Source organism: Indicator indicator, chromosome 3, assembly GCF_027791375.1.
Source record: "Indicator indicator isolate 239-I01 chromosome 3, UM_Iind_1.1, whole genome shotgun sequence".
Classification (NCBI taxonomy): Eukaryota; Metazoa; Chordata; class Aves; order Piciformes; family Indicatoridae; genus Indicator; species Indicator indicator.
Genome location: NC_072012.1, coordinates 49498709 through 49515739, shown reverse-complemented (window position 1 = coordinate 49515739; position 17031 = coordinate 49498709). Strand labels below are relative to the sequence as shown.

The following is a 17031-nucleotide window of genomic DNA, read 5'->3' as shown; positions in this document are numbered from 1 at the left end:
CAAACTGGACACAGGATTGCAGCTGTGGTCTCACAGGGCAGAGTAGAGGGGCAGCAGAACCTCCCCAGCCCTGCTGGCCACACTTTCCTTGCTGCACACTTTTCTTGCTGCACATGTTAGCTTGTAATCTCTGCAGACCATGGAAGCACCACTGCTCTTCCTGCTGGCAGGATCAAAGCAGGATGCTGTTGGGACTCTTGCTGGTGTAAGAACTCCTTTGCAACTGAGCAGAGGAACTTTGGACTATTCAGTGTTTTCTCCTCACCTATCCATATCCTTTGGAAGACTCCCCAGCACTTGCAGATGGAAGAGGTAGTACAAACCTAAACTGTTAGCCATCTAATTTAGCCCTCCATGTAAAATCCTTGTGGTAGTGCTGCCAGCCCTTTAGCAAATGCTTTCCTGTAAAGGGGAGAGGCACTGAAAATCAAGACCTAGCCATAAACCTCTTGTAATCAATTTCTTTCTAGATGATACATCAAGAGTGAAGCTTTCCAATGTGGATGATGACCCTTGCTCAGACTACATTAATGCAAGCTACATACCAGTAAGTGACTCAGGGATGGTATTTTAAAGTCCTGGCTGGGGTGGCAATTTGTCCTTCATCTAAAGCTGGATGATTAAGGCTCCACTGCCCCTTCATTTATTCACTTGAGCTAAAAGTCTTAGAACTCCTTTTGTGGGTGTGTTGAAAGGCTGTGCCTGACTGCCAGTGAGTGAAGTGTGAGTGATTTACCCAGCACTTAAGGACACTGTCTTGGATTGCTGTAGTTATGTAAGATCAGAGGTCTAACTGGCCAAGGACACAGTTTTAAAGGTCACTGGCTTTATACAGTGTCCACAACAACTGTAGCTATCACTGCAGGTGGCATCCTTATCATGGAGCTGGAGTTCATCCTGACAGTGTTGGCACCTTGCAGGGCAGTGAAAGTGGCTGGGATTAGAATCATGCCCTTTGCCAGAGAGTTGGGACTGGTAGTAGCAGTGGCCTTAGCAATCCACTTTGCAAGCTAAAACTCAGCTAGTTTTTTTTTAAACAGTAAATAAAACAAAACAAAAACCCCCAACACCCTAGTAGCTCCCAAGTTGCTTGAGGCTGTGTGGGACACAATGGAACAATGAAAAGCTTTGGCTGCCACAATGGGAACAGTATTGAGAGACACAGCTGCAGCCTCTTCCTCCTCCTTGCTCCAACCAGCCTGCTGCTTCCAGGTCCAAGGCACCAACTTAGCTCTCAAAGCTCTTGTCCCAGCAAGGGCATTGTTGCTGCAGAGCCCTGGCTGCAACCCCATGGCTCTTTCAGTTGCTTGGAAGATGTTTTTCTGGAACCTAATTGAGTTCTCTTTTCTTGCAGGGCAATAATTTCCGCAGGGAATACATTGCGACTCAGGGCCCTTTGCCTGGCACCAAAGATGAGTTCTGGAAGATGGCATGGGAGCAAAATGTCCATAATGTTGTCATGGTAACCCAGTGTGTGGAGAAGGGCAGGGTAAGAAGTGACTCTGCCTTATTATTAATGACTGTTTATGCTTAGTATTTGCATTACATTTATACCAAAGGCCAAAGTCATGGAGATCACAGGCTCCCAGGATGTTAGGGGTTGGAAGGGACCTCTGGAGATCTTCCAGTCCAAACCCCCTGCCAGAGCAGGACCAGAGAATCCAGCACAGGGCACACAGGAACACATCCAGACAGGGCTGGAAAGGCTCCAGAGAAGGAGACTCCACAACCTCTCTGGGCAGCCTGTTCCAGGGCTCTGGGAGCCTCACAGTCAAGAAGTTCCTCCTCACGTTGAGGTGGAACCTCCTGTGCTGCAGTTTCCATCCATTACCCCTTGTCCTATCCCAGGGCACAAGTGAGCAGAGGCTGTCCCTGTCCCTTCCTTCCTGACCCCCAGCCCTCAGCTATTGATAGACATTGATCAGATCCCCTCTCAGTCTTCTCCTCTCCACACTAACCAGCCCCAGGGCTCTCAGGGGAGACCTTATTGCTGTCTACAACTGCCTGCAGGAAGGTTGTAGCCAGGTGGGGATTGGTCTTTTCTCCCAGGCAACCAGCATCAGAACAAGAGGACACAGTCTCAAGCTGTGCCAGGGGAAGTTTAGGCTGGATGTGAGGAGAAAGTTCTTCATAGAAAGAGTAATTGGCCATGGGAATGTGCTGCCCAGGGAGGTGGTGGAGTCACCATCCCTGGAGGTGTTCAGAAAAAGCTTGGATGTGGCACTTGGAGCCAGGGTTTAGTTGTCAGGAGGTTGTTAGGTATTAGGTAATAGGTTGGACTTGATGATCTCTGAGGCCTTTTCCCACCTGGTTGATTCTGTGATTCTGTGGTTATAATTCATTTTCTTTTCTATCCAATGGTCATTTATTTACATTCTACCACTTTTCACTCAAGATCTGTGGAAGATTTCCGAGGCATCAGCCTGAAACCGCCACAAACCAGAGGTCTGAGGTCTGCTTCTGCCATGGCTGGACGGAGGCTTTACTTACAGCTGCTACTGACACTGAGTCTGTCTTGTCCTGTGTCCCTGCAGGTGAAGTGTGACCACTACTGGCCCCTTGACCAGGATTCCCTGTACTATGGAGACCTGATCGTGGAGATGCTGTCTGAGTCGGTGCTGCCGGAGTGGACAATACGAGAGTTTAAAATCTGCAGTGTACGTTTGTGCTCTCTTCCTTTGATTGGTATTCAGTGGCAAGGCTAAATTACCAAGAGTTCTGCTGGGGTGGCAGCTGCTCTGAAGATGACTGTGCTGTGCCTCTCCTCCCTCATTTGTTCTGCTGACCCACCCTTTGGTGTTCCCACAGGAAGAGCAGCTTGACTCCGTGAGGCTCATTCGGCACTTCCACTACACTGTCTGGCCAGACCATGGTGTGCCAGAGACCACCCAGTCCCTGATCCAGTTTGTCAGAACTGTAAGGGACTATATCAACAGGACCCCAGACACAGGACCAACTATAGTGCACTGCAGGTATGCACAGCAGCTGAAGATCAGTGGCACAGATCCTCTGTGCATGCCCTTGGGAAGATCCCAGGTGTTCATTCCCCTTAGGCTTTGGGCAGCCACAGGACCCAAGAGATAGCAGTCAAAGTGATGAAGAATGAAGATCAGTGAATCATAGTTTGGCATAACAATTGTGCCAAACCTCTGAATCTTCTTTGCAAAATATTACAGGACCTCAGGATGTAGGGGTGGGAAGGGTCTTATAGATGGCTGTGGCTGAGGTATTCATTAAGCTGGGTTACCATTTAATAGGAATGAGAGAAGGGAAACAGGAGAAGAAAGGCAGAATGAAAGACACAGGCTGTATTTGAACTCACCATCCAAACACCAAGTGGTTAGGAATTGCCAGAATCACAGAAACATTCAGGTTGGAAAAGCCCCTCAGGAGCACCAAGGCCAACCCAGAACCCTACTCTACAAGGCTCACCCCTAAACCACAGCCCCAAGCACCACAGCCAAACCACCTTCAAACACAGCCAGGCTTGGGGACTCCACCACCACATTCCAGTCCCTCACCACTCTTGTCCTCAAAAAATGTTTCCTACTGTCCAGTCTAAAGCTACCCAGTGGCACCTTGAGGCCATTCCCTCTTCTTCTATCACTAATGACCTGGGAGAAGAGACCAGCACCAACCTCTCCACAACCTCCTTTCAGGGAGTTGTAGAGAGCCAGGAGGTCTCCCCTCAGCCTCCTCTCTTTCACACTAACCATCCCCAGCTCCTTCAGTCTCTCTTCATCAGATTTATTCTCCAGGCCCTTCCCAGCTTCCTTGCCCTCCTCTGCCCTGGCTCCAGCACCTCCACATCTCTCTTGGATTGAGGTGCCCCAAACTGGACACAACACTCCAGGTGTGGTCTGAGCAGAGCTGAGTCCCAGAGGACAATCCCCTCCCTGCTCCTGCTGGACACAGCATTGCTGATCCCAGCCAGGATGCCTTTGGCTTTCTTGGCCACCTGGGCACACTGCTGGCTCCTCTTCAGCTGCTTGTCCATTAGCAACCCTAGGTCCCTTTCTGCCAGCAGCTTTCCAGCCACACTGCCCCAAGCCTGTAGCATAGCTTGGGGTTGTTGTGACCTAAGTGCAGAACCTGACACTTGGCCTTGTTGAATCTCATCCCATCAGTGTTGGCCATGGATCCAATCTATCCTAGTCCCTCCTGGGGTTAAGCCTCCAGGAACATCAGAGCATTGTTCCAGAGGCACATGCACAACTTCACCCTGGAAATGGACTGAAAACAATTCTCAGGGAATTGTCTCTTACCTCTGTGGGACCACGGAAGTGCACTAAAGGTGTCAGCAGCTGCTTTTGCTTGTGAGATTTTGCCTTCTTAAATTGCCTGTGTGCTGCTTTTGTGGCCTGACATCTGAACCACAAAAGGGTGTTCTGCAAAGGTAAGAGACAGCCAGGCTGAATCTGCCTGCATATGGATCTTGAGACTAGCTTAGCAGGTCCATCCTTTCCCCCATTCTTACTGAGACTCCCTTTTGCTACTGCCTTCTAATGTACTTGTGCTGTGGTGCCATCTCTGGCAGCTGTAGGGCTGCCTCACAGTGCACATTACACACAGCTACAAAAAACTGACTCATCCCTGGAGAGAATCTCTAGGTGCATCTTGATGCCTGACTTAATCCAATGCAGAAAGCAGTTCAGGCAGCAGCAGACATGCCTCTGCTCTCACAGAATCACAGAACCAGTAAGGTTGGAAAAGACCTCAAGGATCATCGAGTCCAACCTGTCACCCAAGACCTCATGACTACTAAACCATGTCACCAAGTGCCACATCCAATCCCCTCTTGAACACCTCCAGGGATGGTGACTCCACCACCTCCCTGGGAGCACATTCCAGTGGCTATCAACTCTCTCCATGAAGAACTTTCTCCTTACCTCGAGCCTAAACCTCCCCTGCCACTATCCTTTCCTCCTTCCTATACAATACACTATCACAGAGTCACACAGGGTCACAGAATTAACCAGGTTGGAAAAGACCTTGAAGATCATCAAGTCCAACCTATAATCCAACACCATCTCATCAACTAAACCATGGCACTAAGTGCCTCATCAAAGCTGTTTTTGAACACTTCTAGGGATGGTGACTCCACCACCTCCCTGGGCAGCACATTCCAATGGCCAATCTCTCTTGCTGGGAAGAATTTCTTCCTCACATCCAGCCCAAACCTCCCCTGGCACAGCTTGAGACTGTGTCCTCTTGTTCTGCTGTTGCTTGCCTGGGAGAAAAGACCAACCCCCACCTGGCTACAACCTCCCTTCAGGTAGTTGTAGACAGCAATGAGGTCTGCCCTGAGCCTCCTCTTCTCCAGGCTAAACACCTCCAGCTCCCTCAGCCTCTCCTCACAGGGCTGTGCTCCAGGCCCCTCCCCAGCCTTGCTGCCCTTCTCTGGACACCTTCCAGCATCTCAACATCTTTCTTGAACTGAGGGGTCCAGAATTGGACACAGGACTCAAGGTGTGACCTAACCAGTGCTGAGCAGAGGGCAGAATGACTTCCCTGCTCCTGCTGGCCACACCATTCCTGATCCAGGCCAGGATGCCATTAGCCACTATAAAGTGTTTATAAAGTCCCAGAGATGCCATCTGAACTATGTGCTTCTCACCCTGGAAATCTGAACCTTACCAAAGCATCCCATGTAGGCTGTGAATGCTTTGATGCCTCTCCTTGAAGGTCTCCTGCGTTGTTTCTTTTGCAGTGCTGGTGTTGGCAGGACTGGCACGTTCATTGCCCTGGACCGCCTCCTGCAGCAGCTGGACTCCCAGGACACTGTTGACATCTATGCAGCAGTGCATGACCTCAGGCTTCACAGGGTCCACATGGTGCAGACAGAGGTGAGTCGTGGAGAGCCTACAACACAGCAGCACCAGCTGCAGGATGGAGCAGTCAATCTCTGAGCCTAAAGGCTTTCAAAGCATTTTGCAGTTAGTCCACTGTGGAATGCTAGCTGGCTATATTTTAGCTCTGTTGAGAATTAACAGGCTTACAGGATGTTAGGGGTTGGAAGGGACCTCTGGAGATCTTCCAGTCCAACTCCCCTGCCACAGCAGGACCAGAGAATCCAGCACAGGGCACACAGGAACACATCCAGACAGGGCTGGAAAGGCTCCAGAGAAGGAGACTCCACAACCTCTCTGGGCAGCCTGTTCCAGGGCTCTGGGACCCTTACAGTCAAGAAGTTTCTCCTCATGTTGAGGTGGAACCTCCTGTGCTGCAGTTTATATCCATTGCCCCTTGTCCTGTCCCAGGGTGCAACTGAGCAGAGGCTGTCCCCTCCCTCTTGCCCCCCAGCCCTCAGCTATTGATAGACATTGATCAGATCCCCTCTCAGCCTTTTCCTCTCCACACTAAACAGCCCCAGGGCTCTCAGCCTCTCCTCCCCAGGCAGGGCTCCAGTCCCTTCAGCATCCTTGGAGCCCTCCCTTGGACTCTCTCCAGCAGATCCCTGTCCCTTCTGAACTGGGGAGCCCAGAATTGGATGCAATATTCCTGATGAGGCCTTACCAGAGCAGAGTGGAGGGGAGGAGAACCTCCCTGGCTCTGCTGGACACACTCTTCTGAATGCCCCCCAGGATCCCATTGGCTTTCTTGGCCACAACAGCACGTCCTACAGCCAGTCCAAACCATAATAAGTAGCTGTGCTTCCCAAAGTTTTCTTTTACTGGGATTGCCCCACAATCACCCCAGGCACTGTTATGCAGCAGGTGATTAACAGCACATTATTGTGTTAGTGCAGTGTCCAGAGCTTTGAGTAGAGGTAGGTCCTTCAGGGATGGGCTTGGAAGACAATCCTAAACCAGGCAGAGAGGTTAACATAGTAAGGAGAAGGAATGAAGAGCAGAGAAAATGAGATGCACATAATTTTAAAGCTCTAAGCATTGTGACCTTGTGGCTTTGGAGTTCATTTTTTTTATTGAGCTGCTCTGCCAATTCCATTAATGGCACTGGGAAGCAAAAAGCAAGGCCATGTATACTGGAGGTGCAGAAAATGTTGGGGATTTCTTCCTGTGCTTTTAAAACTGCAAGAAAATCACATCAGGCTAATAGCAGCTAAACACTTAGAAGCTGGTTTGCCAGAGGTGAGTTGTGGAGGCAGTCTTTGCATTCTCCCTGTCAATTGTTAATAGAGGAATCAGAAGGAGTTTGGTGTGTCTGCCTCTAGCACATTGCTAATGGAGCTCTTTGTGGCCATTTGGAAACAAAAATCTCAGTGACAGTGCTTCCTGCTAGCTGTAAATGCCACATGTGGGTATAGGTGCTCCTGCTCTGGCAGGGGGTTGGACTGGATGAGCTTTTGAGGTCCCTTCCAACCCCTAACATTATGTGATTGTGTAAAGAGAGGCTCAGCTGGGATTGCAAATGAGATTTCCTGAAGCTGGATTAATCACGTAAGACCTGCTGTTGGAGGGGAGACATTCCCAGCCTGGTCTGGGCATCCTCAGAGACAGATCCCTCTCACCACCTACCTTCCCATCAGCCATAGTCAGCAAAGACAGAAGAACATCTCAGAACAGAGGGTGGCTTTTTCCCTAGTTGGAAAAAGAGAGGCAACTACCTGAAAAGCCAGGATTTGGCATCAGGTTTATAGACAACTAAGGTGGGGGGCAAGTGGAGGGGGCCAGGCTCTTTTGGGTGGTGCACAGGAAATAAGCCAAGGAACAATGGAGACAAACTTGGACTGCGAAGGTTTCAGCTCAACATGAGGAGAAACTTCTTTGCAGTGAGGGTGACAGAGGCCTGGAGCAGGCTACCCAGAGAGGTTGTGGAGTCTCCTTCTCTGGAGACTTTCCAGTCCTGTCTGGATGTGTTCCTGTGTGACCTGTGCTGGATTCTCTGGTCCTGCTCTGGCAGGGGGGTTGGACTGGAAGATCTCCAGAGGTCCCTTCCAACCCCTAAGATCCTGGGAGCCTGTGACTGTGAATGAAACACGTGATGTCCATTTATGTTTCATTAGCAGCATTTCCAAAACCAGGAGCTCACAAAAGCTTCCTTCCTTACTCCTGGCACAAGGAGACTAATCCTAGAAGTATATTTTCCTTCTTAACCCCAGGCTGGGTCTTGTGTCAGGCAGTTAGCCTGCAGTGGTTTTTCACAGTACAGAAAGTCAGTGACAGCATTTGCAGAGTGACCTGAAGGAGGACTCTTTTGCAGTGTCAGTATGTGTATCTGCACCAGTGTGTGAGGGACGTCTTGAGAGCCAGGACACTCCGCAGTGAGCAGGAAAATCCCTTGTTTCCCATCTATGAAAATGTGAATCCAGACTATCACAGAGGTGGGTGCAAGTTTATCCCCTTCTGAAAAGCTTCTAATTGTTGTTGCTCATTGACAGTGTAATTGGGGAAGGGTGAGGGGAGGGCAAAATGCACTGTCCCTTATCATCAATGTTTGTCCTTTTTCCTGCACCTTCATTTCTTCACTCCTCTGCTCTTGTCACTCTTGGCATTGCATCTTTATTTTCTCCATTAGTAGCCATGATAATATCTCTTCCTACTCCTACTTTACCTTCCTGCTGTCCCTCTTCTTCCATGTCATGATTGCTGTGCTGTTGGGGAACTGAACCTCCTCCCTGTTGTGATTCTAGCTTCCTCCTTCACCTGACCAGTGCTTACACTATCCACTTCCAAGCACACTGAGGCTGCTGACTGGGCCCCCTGGGCTCTTCTGGTTGTGTCCTGAACCACCTTCATTTGCTGTTGATCCTTAGAGGCTGCCTTAGGAGACTTCCCATCTGCCTGGAGTGGGTAGTACATGTGTCTGAGGCTGTGCTCTCCAGCTCACCAGGCTGTTTTTCCTGGCCTGTCTGCTGTCCATTAGCTATAATAAGAATTGCAGCAGTAGCAAACCTGGCACTGGCACTGCCTTTCACCTCCTGTCTGATGGCCAGAGGACCAGTCTGGAGGAGCTGTAAGCAGAGGTTGCCTGTGTGCTGATTCCCAAGGGCTGTAGTTTTCAGGGTCTGACAGCAGGAACTCAGCACCTCCTTGCATTTGGACATTAGGAATTGAGATTATGTGATGAGAGATCAAAACAATTTCCTTGATCTAGCCCATAGAAATCAGAGCTGTCAGATTGAGCTTGGAAGAGGCCAAGGACTGAAATAAACCAGGGTTCCACATCTTGGGAGTGCTAGCAGAAGCAGAAGTGGGACCTGCTCTTCAGCTGTCTGTGATGGGTTGAGATCACCCCCCCCAAAATAAAATTGCCAGCCCAGCTCAGGTGGAAGCAAATGAAGCTCTGTTTACAAGCAAAACTACCACCTGGGAGTATGGAATGCAATGAATATGTACAAAACACACAATATTTCCATGTATTTACAATTGATAAACAACTTAAGAACCCCCCCCCAGACAAAACCAGAGGTTCCAAACAGCTTCCTTCTCTCTGCTCCCTTCCCCCCACCCTGTACAAGGGAATAGAGAAGAGCAGAGGGTAGCTGTTGGTCCTTAGCCAAGGTCAGCAACAGCCAAGCAAAAGCCACCCAGCTAGAGGAAAGAGCTGAGAAAGAGCAAGAGTTACTTTATACAGCTAACCTTATGTTAATTATCAGCCCCATGGCATTAGTTAGACCTTAGCATCATTTTTCCTTTTACATCCAGTGGTGATTTATTTCACATCCTGCCCACAATCTGTGGGAAATTTTCCTAGGCATCAGCCTCGAAGTGCCACACTGTCACACCAAGTCAGCAAGCAGCACTGCTGCCTACCACGCAGCCACCTGGGGCAGAGCTTTGCAGTCAGCTGGCAGAGCTGAGCCAGAAGCCACCTGCTGTGGTTTAGTGGTCCCTAATCTCAGTTTTCCTTGTTTCCAGATGCTGTTTATGCAAGGCACTAAGAATGCTGCAGACATCTGCTTTTGTGACCACATCTGTTAACCTGGGGGTAGGTCTGAGTTGGGTTTTGGGTTGTTTTGGGGTTTTTTTTTTATGTATGTATTTCATGCACTAGAAAGGTGCCAGACCTTCCTCTTGAGACTGTTCTATAATTTATTGGTCTGGTGATTATTTCTTTTTTTTTTAAGGAGATATCTAATTTAAGTGGTAATGGATATTAATGTATATAATTGTATTTTGGCATTATGTAAATATGGATTTTTTTTCTATATTGTTTATATTAATATGAGGCTTCCAATAATACTTTTTTTTTCTTATCATAGTTTTTATGGACTGTTCTAAACTATTTTCAGTTGTATGGCTAACAGGACTGCTGTGTTTAAGGCAGCACTGGCAGGTAACACAAATCCTATGAGGAAAACCTCTTTCTTTTCTTGAACTGGTTCACTCTTTGTGAGATGAAATAAGCTACTAATAAGCAAGGGAACAGAAGTCCTGTCTAGAAATCACAATGCTACTCTACACTCCAAACTGAACTGGTTTTGGTCTGATGAAAATGGGTCTAACCCCTCCCCACCATGGCATCCCTTCCACAGAACTCACCAAACCTGCATCCACCCTCACTGGAAGCAGCTGTTTCAGTCTGACATAGGAGAAAAATATCAACCAACAAACACTGCTGTGAAGTCTAGCAAGACCTATCCCCACCACACACTCTGGGGGGGAGGCAGCTCATACTCTGAGTTCTTTACACTGGTTTAAGAGAGCAGAGTCAGACCACAACCTGTGCCTGTGCCTTTTCACATGTGGATAATCAGAATGAGCAAGCTGTGGGGTCTGGAGCACAGCCCTGTGAGGAGAGGCTGAGGGAGCTGGGGGTGCTTAGCCTGGAGAAGAGGAGGCTCAGGGCAGACCTCATTGCTGTCTACAGCTACCTGAAGGGAGGTTGTAGCCAGGTGGGGGTTGGGCTCTTCTCCCAGGCAAGCAGCACCAGAACAAGAGGACACAGTCTCAAGCTGTGCAGGGGGAAGTTTAGGCTTGATCTTAGAAAGAAGTTCTTCCCAGCAAGAGAGATTGGCCATGGGAATGTGCTGCCCAGTTTGTGGTGGAGTCAACGTCCCTGGAGGTGTTTAAGCAAAGCCTGGATGAGGCACTCAGTGCCATGGTCTGATTGATTAGGTAGGGTTAGGTGATCAGTTGGACTTGGTGATCTTGGAGGTCTCTTCCAACCTGGCTGATTCTGTGATTCTATGATTCAGATGTTGCCTGATGTCCCCACCACAAGCACAGCTGGAACAGGGAAAGGCCCATCAGTAACACCTGTGTGTGAAGGTGGTTTGGCTGTGGTGCTTGGGGCTGTGGTTTAGGGGTGAGCCTTGTAGAGCAGGGTTCTGGGTTGGACTGGGTGATCCTGAGGGGCTTTTCCAACTTGAGTGTTTCTGTGATACCTAGGCTGGCCAGGCTGTGCTAATCATCAGATGACTCCAAGCATTTAGTGATGGGCAAGAAGTACAACTGAAGAGTTCTCACCAGCTATCCTGCCCAGCTCAGTGGATTAGGAACATCTTTCTCTCCACTACAAAGAGATTTCTCGTTCAAGGGACTGAACACTCTGTCCAGCTATTCCTTATAAAATGCTCTTCAAACGGAGAGGGGGCAGTACAGAGTTTTTCTCCATCACAAAACCAGGGAAGGTCTCCACAGTTCTCCTTTTGTACATCTCCCCATACTGTACCTAGAAAAAGCTTCGCCTGGTGCTGAAGATAAATGCCAAAATTCCACTCCTATTTGTGAGAGAAAGAAACCTTTCTGAAGGCCTCTGGAGAACCAACCAATATACACAAGTACCCAGCTGAGGACCTGCTGTGTCCCCTGGGCCAAGACTAATGTGATTTCACCATGGTTTAGTGGAGCTTCACCCTCCTTGGGAGCAGGAACATCAACCTAATGATGGCTGAAGGAATGTTCTAAGCAGCTCTGACACAGCTCTCTTAAACTGTTCCCAAGCAGACCCAGCAGGACTGTGCACATCCAGGTCACTCTGGTCTTTGTAGAGAGAAGGAAAGAGCCTGACAGCCACTCTCCCTTCCTGCTCCATCTGCAGTCTCATCCTTTCTTGACCAACTATCCCCTTGTGCCTCAGAAATCCCTTTCCATAGCAGCTTTCACAGCTGCTCAGGACATGCAAGCTTAGTGAACCTTTCAGGTGCCTCTGTATGAAAATAGTGCTCATTTTTCCTATGCATCCTCTTTGGCCCCACAAAAACCCCTCAGGATTCACCACCCTTAGTGGGCTCTGAGGAAGGGAACCAGCAGAAGCCTTTTCACAGAGGAAAAAAAAACATGAAGCCAAGCCATAGAGAACATCTCCTCTAGACCCTTTTTTTCTCTGTTTCTGTTGCTGGACACTCTGGGTTGGCAAGCAAGGACAGACAAGGCTGGCAGCTTCAGATGGATCAGTGACCCTGCTAACAACAGCTGAGGCTGGGGCCTGATGATGATTGCCATTGCATTACCTGTGCTGCATTTAGGCTCTTCTCTTTGCAAGCACTGGCTGAGGGCTGGAGATCACCAGTGTCAGTTACCAGCAGTGCAGTTACACTGTGAAGATCAGAGGCACAGAATTGTCAGGGTTGGAAGGGACCTCAGGGATCAGCCACTTCCAACCCCCCTGCCATGGGCAGGGACACCTCACACTACAGCAGGTTGCTCACAGCCACCTCCAGCCTGGCTGCAAAAACTTCCAGGGATGAGGCTTCCATCACCTCCCTGGGCAACCTGTGCCAGTGTCTCACCACCCTCATGGGGAACAACTTCTTCCTAATGTCTAAGCTCAATCTGCCCTCCTCCAGCTTGGATCCATTCCCCTCAGTCGTGTCACTCCCTGACACCCTAAAAAGTCCCTCCCCAGCTTTCTTGGAGCCCCCTTCAGATACTGGAAGGCCACAAGAAGGTCTCCTCAGAGCCTTCTCTTCTATAAACTGAGCAACCCCAACTGTCTCAGTCTGTCCTCATAGGAGAGCAGCTCCAGCCCTCTGCTCATCCTCATGGCCCTTCTCTGGACACATTCCAGCACCTCCATATCCCTCTTGTAACAGAGGCTCCAGAACTGGACACAGAGCTCCAGGTGGGGTCTCAGCAGAGTGGAGCAGAGGGGGAGAATCCCCTCCTTGGCCCTGCTGGCCACACTTCTCTTGCTGCAGCCCAGGCTCCTGTTGGCTCTCTGGGCTGCAAGTGCTCACTGCTGGCTCCTGTTGAGCTTCTCATCCCCCAGCACCCCCAAGGTCGTTTCTTCAGGGCTCCTCTCATGCATCTTAAGATGTTCCAAAGATACTCTATGATTTATTTCAGGCTGTATTTTTGTTATGCTGAGGAAATGGAGGTCACTCAGTTGTAAGTGATGTGAGGGCAAAAGCCTGATGGAATCACAGTATCACAGAACATGAGAGGTTGAAGGGGATCTCAGAGATCATCCAGTCCAGAGTCCCTGCCAGAGCAGGATCACCCAGCGGAGTCTGCACCAGGATACATCCAGGTGGGGTTTGAAAGCCTCCAGAGGAGGAGACTCCACAACTGCCTGTGGATGTTGTTCGTAGTTCTCAGCCAGACACACATTCCTTTGCTCTTCAACATTGTTTGTCAGGTCCCCCCTCAGCACCTGGTCTGCACAAGTTGCATCCAAGAGGATGATGTTGTAGCAGACAGCTGTTTGCATCTTTTTTTCTCTCTCAGCTAATAGTGGGGATAGTTCACAGGCCTCCTCCTCCTCAGCACTTGGTAACATAGCAGTGACCTGAAACACTCTGGCACAGTGCTCCTGAGCAGCCTCACATCCCTGCCAAGCTAGGTCACCTCTGAGGCTGTACACATTATTGGTCTGGTTCTGCTCCTCCAAAACCAGTGTAAAACCACAGAGAATAAGTAAAAATGAAAGTATCTATGTAGCATTTTGTTGATGTAAGACACCTACTTACCAGTCTGATATTTAACTTGTGCCTCTAAGCTGAGCAATACAACTCATGGGAAATGGTTAATGCAACAAGGATGGACTTGAAGGAGCCTGAAAGAAGACAGCTCTGAAAGAAAAAGGCTCTGCTGAAGAGGGTGTTGCTCTTTTGAATGTCTGTGAAGGATGTTCAGAGCTCCCTTCTCAATGTTTCCCAATAATAATGCCATGAAGCAGTGTTGTTGCTGATCCATAAGCTAAGATTTGCACACTTGGAGCCCAGTCTCTGCCTCCTTTGTCCACCAAGCTACCTGAGTCCTTTCCATGAGAGTCACCTGGAATGCTTGCCTGAAGAACACCATTCTGCTGGTGAAGCATTTGCAAGGTTGGGCTTTTAGGTTAATTGAATTGTCTTGGGTTTGTTTTGTTTTGTTTTTTAATGAAAGCTATTTAATTATGAAAAAAAATGTAATAAATGTGTTTATTTTTTTCCTCTTAATCTGTGCAATACAATGACAGGATCCAGTAGGAAGAAAAAAAAAAGAAAAAACCAAAGGGAAAAAAATATATTTTAAGTAGCTGGAGTTGATAAATGATATTTTTTATTGTTATTGTTACTAATGGAAACAGAGAAGTGGGTGAGAGAAATAGACATACTGTGAAGATGTCATAGAAGTGCAACTTTTATACATTTTTTTTCCTCTGCTGCTATAGTTATTTGTACAGCTCATAGCCCTGCCTGAAATTGCCAGAAGTAGTATTTTATGCCATGATATGCTATGAATTTCCTAACTGCCTTTCAGTTGTAGAATAGAGAGAAGGAAATGTGTGTGATTTATGTTTATATGATGTGTTGTATAGAATCACAGAATTGTCAGGGCTGGAAGGGACCTCAAGGATCATCCAGTTCCAACCTCCTGCCATGGGCAGGGACACCTCACACTACAACAGGTTGCTCACAGCCACATCCAGCCTGGCTGCAAAAACCTCCAGGGATGAGGCTTCCACCACCTCCCTGGGCAACCTCTTCCAGTGTTCCACCACCCTAATATTAAAGAACATTTTCCCAACATCCAATCTGAATCTCCCCATTTCTACTTTTGCTCCACCCCCCCCAGTCCTATGACTCCCTGACACCCTCTAAAGTCCCTCCCCAGCTTCCTTGTAGCCACCTTCAGATACTGGGTAGGTTATTTACATTTTTACTTTGGAAGCATAAAAAGTTAACTCCTAGGCAGGTAGGGAGTACACAAGGAACTGAGGTGTGCTCCTCAGCCTGGGAGTTAAGGAGTTAATTAGAGAGATTGTGGAGCCTCCTTCTCTGGAGACTTTCCAGCCCTGTCTGGATGTGTTCCTGTCTGACCTGTGCTGTGTGCCTGGTCCTGCTCTGGCAGGGGGGCTGGACTCAAAGATGTCCAGAGCTCCCTTCCAACCCCTAACATCCTGTGGTGCTGGAGGGATGAGAACATTCACCATGTTAGCATCTCCTCCCAGGGCCACAGATCAGAGAGGCACATCTGACAGTCACAGGTGCAGCCTGCCACAGCCACAGCTTCCCTGCCAAGGAGGGGCATGGGAGGTGCTTATGTTTATGGTGATGATGATGTTGCAGACATGCAGTTTGTGTGAATAAAATGCAGCACAAAATGACCACCACCCCCCTGCTGGGCCCTGCCACAGGCATTCAGGTTCTGGAGCTGTGAGCTCTGGGACCTGCAGTCCTACCAGGCTGCAGCTTTGAACAGAAGATGAATGTGCCCCCAGGCACTCAGGCAGCTGAGCTGTGAACCCTCTGCCCTCAGCTGTGTCTCTCAGGCTGATGAAGCCAAGCTCCTGACCTGTTGGTGGCATCACTGTGGCCAAAACAAACTGGTCCTCACAGCTCAGCAGCTGGTTCAGACTGGATTTGGGTTTTTAAGAGTGGTAGGAAAGAGTGGAGGCTGGGAACTAGCTGAATTAGCCAGCTTTGTGGGCACACACACGGTGTCAGTGATGCTGGCAGATTCCTCTGCACAGCCATTGGGTTGTTCCTTGGTTTATTTGAAAGCTAAAGCAATACTGTAAGTAATATCAAGTAGTTAAATCCATACTGCTCTGCAGCAGGGCAGTGTATTAGAGGGAAAAGAAAAAAAAAAAAAACAGAAATTCTTTGTCAGTGCCTGGAGTAAAGTGTCTGCAAAACATCTTCAGCACATATTCCATGTCCAGATGCTATGCAGCTATCAGATTTTTGTGTTCCTGACAGACACTGGGTGAGCACAGTGCTACTATTGTCCATTTAAATCATGCATTTATTAAGTATATTTTTATATTTTTCAGCTGTGGTCAACAAATCAAAATATATTTGAGTGCATTTTACACATTTTTATAAATGGTTCATGAATAAAACATTCCTATAAAAAACCCCAAACAAATAAATCCTGTCCTTGTCTTCTGTTTGCCTGCCTTTGCATTATAGATTTTGTTGTTCTGCTGCTCAGAGGAAAGGTCATCAGTGAGTTTGATTTCAAGTGAGATGGTCTTCAGAGAACATTAAATTCATCAGAAGCCTTAAGCCTGTTGGGGGAAAGGGAACTCTGGTCTCCCCCTCTGGCCAGATTAGAGCCCATGCAGAAAGATTCTCTTGCTCCGTCTGCCTCCCCAGTTCTCTGCCTTCCTCCTTTAATAACCCCAATACTGCCTGGGTTACACAGGAGGGGTTTCAAGCATTTCACCAGGCAGATGCAGAATCACAGAATTGTCAGGGTTGGAAGGGACCTCAAGGATCAGCCAGTTCCAACCCCCCTCCCGTGGGCAGGGACACCTCACACTACAGTAGGTTGCTCAGAGCCACATCCAGCCTGGCTGCAAAAACCTCCAGGGATGAGGCTTCCACCACCTCCCTGGGCAACCTCTGCCAGTGTCTCACCACCCTCATGGGGAAGAATTTCTTCCTGACATCCAATCTGAATTTTCCCATTTCTAGTTTTGCTCCATTCCCCCCAGTCCTATCACTCCCTGACACCCTAAAAAGTCTCTCCCCAGCTTTCTTGGAGCCCCCTTCAGATACTGGAAGGCCACAAAAAGGTTTCCTGGGAGCCTTCTCTTCTCCAGACTGAACAATCCCAACTCTCTCAGTCTGTCCTCATAGCAGAGCAGCTCCAGCCCTCTGCTCATCCTCGTGGCCCTTCTCTGGACACCTTCCAGCACCTCCAGATCCTTCTTGTAACAGAGGCTCCAGAACTGGACACAGAGCTCCAGGTG

General features: G+C 48.7%; 1 protein-coding gene across 1 annotated transcript in view; it reads left to right on the top strand.

Moving 5' to 3' along the window:
* PTPRB (protein tyrosine phosphatase receptor type B) overlaps positions 1 to 16189 on the top strand; it is a 91621-nt gene extending 75432 nt beyond the window's left edge. Inside the window, exons 28-34 of the mRNA XM_054399579.1 lie at positions 471 to 547; positions 1355 to 1489; positions 2535 to 2657; positions 2809 to 2972; positions 5711 to 5846; positions 8164 to 8284; positions 9822 to 16189. Coding sequence (XP_054255554.1) covers positions 471 to 547; positions 1355 to 1489; positions 2535 to 2657; positions 2809 to 2972; positions 5711 to 5846; positions 8164 to 8284; positions 9822 to 9844 — 779 coding nt within the window. The 3' untranslated portion in view covers positions 9845 to 16189. The remainder of the gene's footprint in view (positions 1 to 470; positions 548 to 1354; positions 1490 to 2534; positions 2658 to 2808; positions 2973 to 5710; positions 5847 to 8163; positions 8285 to 9821) is intronic.
* Positions 16190 to 17031: the final 842 nt, after the last annotated feature.